Source organism: Panulirus ornatus, chromosome 6, assembly GCF_036320965.1.
Source record: "Panulirus ornatus isolate Po-2019 chromosome 6, ASM3632096v1, whole genome shotgun sequence".
Classification (NCBI taxonomy): domain Eukaryota; kingdom Metazoa; phylum Arthropoda; class Malacostraca; order Decapoda; family Palinuridae; genus Panulirus; species Panulirus ornatus.
The window spans coordinates 27303393-27305892 of NC_092229.1; the positions used below are offsets into that span (position 1 = coordinate 27303393).

The 2500-nt window shown below is 57.1% G+C and overlaps 1 protein-coding gene across 1 annotated transcript in view; it reads right to left on the reverse strand.

The window, feature by feature from the left end:
* LOC139749134 (T-cell leukemia homeobox protein 2-like) overlaps positions 1-1968 on the reverse strand; it is a 31775-nt gene extending 29807 nt beyond the window's left edge. The window contains exon 1 of the mRNA XM_071662759.1: positions 1317-1968. Within this exon, the coding sequence (XP_071518860.1) occupies positions 1317-1839 (523 nt within the window). The 5' untranslated portion in view covers positions 1840-1968. The remainder of the gene's footprint in view (positions 1-1316) is intronic.
* Between the last annotated feature and the right edge of the window lie 532 nt (positions 1969-2500).

Here is a 2500-nt window from a genome sequence, read left to right on the forward strand (position 1 = left end):
AACTGTACAAGACGTACTCCCAATACCTGGGCATATTGTCATGACCCCTGGACTGCATCCCGCCCTACATAATAACCTACATACAACTCGCACAAGTTAAAATATGCTAAAAACTTGACTTTCTTAAGACTATCTAATAGTTGTGAGGTTAATGTGCAGCCAGCGTGCGCTTATAGCCAGGGATGACGCACCGCATTCTCTCGCTGATACAAGGTACTGGTGACCTGCGACGGGGCTGGATACTTCTGATTGATAAAAAAAAAAGTGATGCCATCTGCCTCAGCTTGGCTGCTGTTTGTAGCGCAACCTTGAATGTTTCAGTGTAAGTTATTCTGAGGGTGTGTAATGTTCAGTCAGGTGCCGAGAGACTGCCTCTGTCCCCGCGAATGTCACAGAGTAGGTGTGGGTGGTGAGGGATGCTGCAGCGGGAGGGTGGCGCCCCGGTGTGGGTGGTGAGGGGTGCTGTAGCGGGAGGGTGGCGCCCCGGTGTGGGTGGTGAGGGGTGCTGTAGCGGGAGGGTGGCGCCCCGGTGTGGGTGGTGATGGGTGCTGTAGCGGGAGGGTGGCGCCCCGATGTGGGTGGTGAGGGGTGCTGTGGCGGGAGGGTGGCGCCCCGGTGTGGGTGGTGAGGGGTGCTGTGGCGGGAGGGTGGCGCCCCGGTGTGGGTGGTGAGGGGTGCTGTGGCGGGAGGGTGGCGCCCGACGTATGCCTGCCCCTCACTAATTATTGAATGGCTCCCCCCCACCCCCCGACATACACACACACACACACACACACACACAGGCCGAATCGTCATTCCATGTTATCTACACTCGTGGGTCACGACCCAACAGACGCAGGATGCATTACGCCCTCATTTGTTTACCACAGATGGTGAACTGTCAGGCCGGGCGGCAACGCCAAGGTGTTCCTTGACGATCCTTGCTGGACGCTGGTGGGAGAGTGGTGGAGGGGAGGGGGGGGGGGTACCCCCAGGGAGATCATGGCCCCCCCCCTCCCCTGCCAAATCGTTACCACCCCCCAACACTGAACCAACACACACAGTTAACCTTGACCGGTAACGAAATACGACCCATTAGAGACGAGCTTGTTAGAAGGGCTCAACATGACCTAGAGAACTGTCATCCAGGAGCTGCATGCAACACTCTCACTTGCTCTCATCAACAACAACAATAACAACAACAACAACAACACTAGTGTCAACTGTACAACAACGTGAGTCCCCTGATGCCGGTGACGTCACTGGAAGCCACACATGTACACGCCAATGTAGTATTGTTGATGATAAAGATGAGTGACTCAGTGTTGGTAACTAACCTGCAAGTCTGTCGAGGGTGGGGTAGTGCGGCGCCAGGGCCGTGGGACGATCAAACGGCGGCACAGGCAGGCCGGGCATCCATGGGTGGCCGCCCGCCAGCCCCGCAAGCCCCGGATAGCCCATACCCACGGGTCTGTGGGCAGGCACGCGTAGCACCGTGGGCGCGCCCCCAGCCAGCGGGCCGTAGTGGGGCGGCAGACCGCCCAGAATGCCGTAACCTCCGTGATAGTCGTCTCCCGCCTCTTCGTAACTCTCTTCATCATCGTGGTCGTCGTCGTGGTCGTCTTCATCGTCGGTCTCGCCTCTCCTGTCGTCTTCATCACTCGCACGATCTTTATCGCCGAGGAGTGCCGAGATACTGAAGGAGAGCCTGGCGGCGTTGACGGGAGGCTTGGGCATCGGGGCACCGCGGGGGTCAGAGGGGCGGAGAGCGGTGGGGCAGAGCGGAGGGGCGGGGGAAGTGGGCCGACTGTCGCCGTCCACGTTGATCTCCTCCTCTTGCTCCAGCTCTACTGCTGTCATGGCGGCAGGTGGCTGGGATGTGTCCGTGGTGGTGGAGATGGCGGCCACGGGTGGACTGTGAGGCTACACTAGGTTCACAGGACCGGGGACACAAACGCCCTCGCCTACCACTCACTAAGAGGTGAATGGCTCGACTCGCCGTAACCCAGCCCTGGCTAGCCGGCTACCTGACTCCGCCCACAGATCCTGAGGGGCGGAGCAGGGGCGGGGCCCATATCTGATTGGCCAACTAGTAGCTCCACCCATTCCTAGCGCCACGTGATTGGCCGATCTTAAGTGATGGCTACGAGGTAAAGCCTACAAGATAGGAATCGGTAAAGAGGAGGCGGCCCGCTAAGTTAGGTGAGATTTTCTGCTAAATGAACTCCCATCCCTTTATCGATAGACGAGCGCACAGACCATAAAATCTGTTTTAAGTTAATTACACAGGATTTTCTGCGGCAAATCACAAGGAATGCATTGTTACGTGATGGGTAAACGGCCAAAGGTCTTTGTTTGTCTAGGGAGCAGCCGAGGCCAGTGTAACACTATCTCAGAGTGGCTCTCGCTAATGCGCTTAAACTCTTACCTGGTATTATAGGCCCTTTGTCAATACTGGTGATCTTAAGCTTTGTTTGTCTCTATACAATTGGCTGATCCGGTGACCTGATAGAAGGCAAAT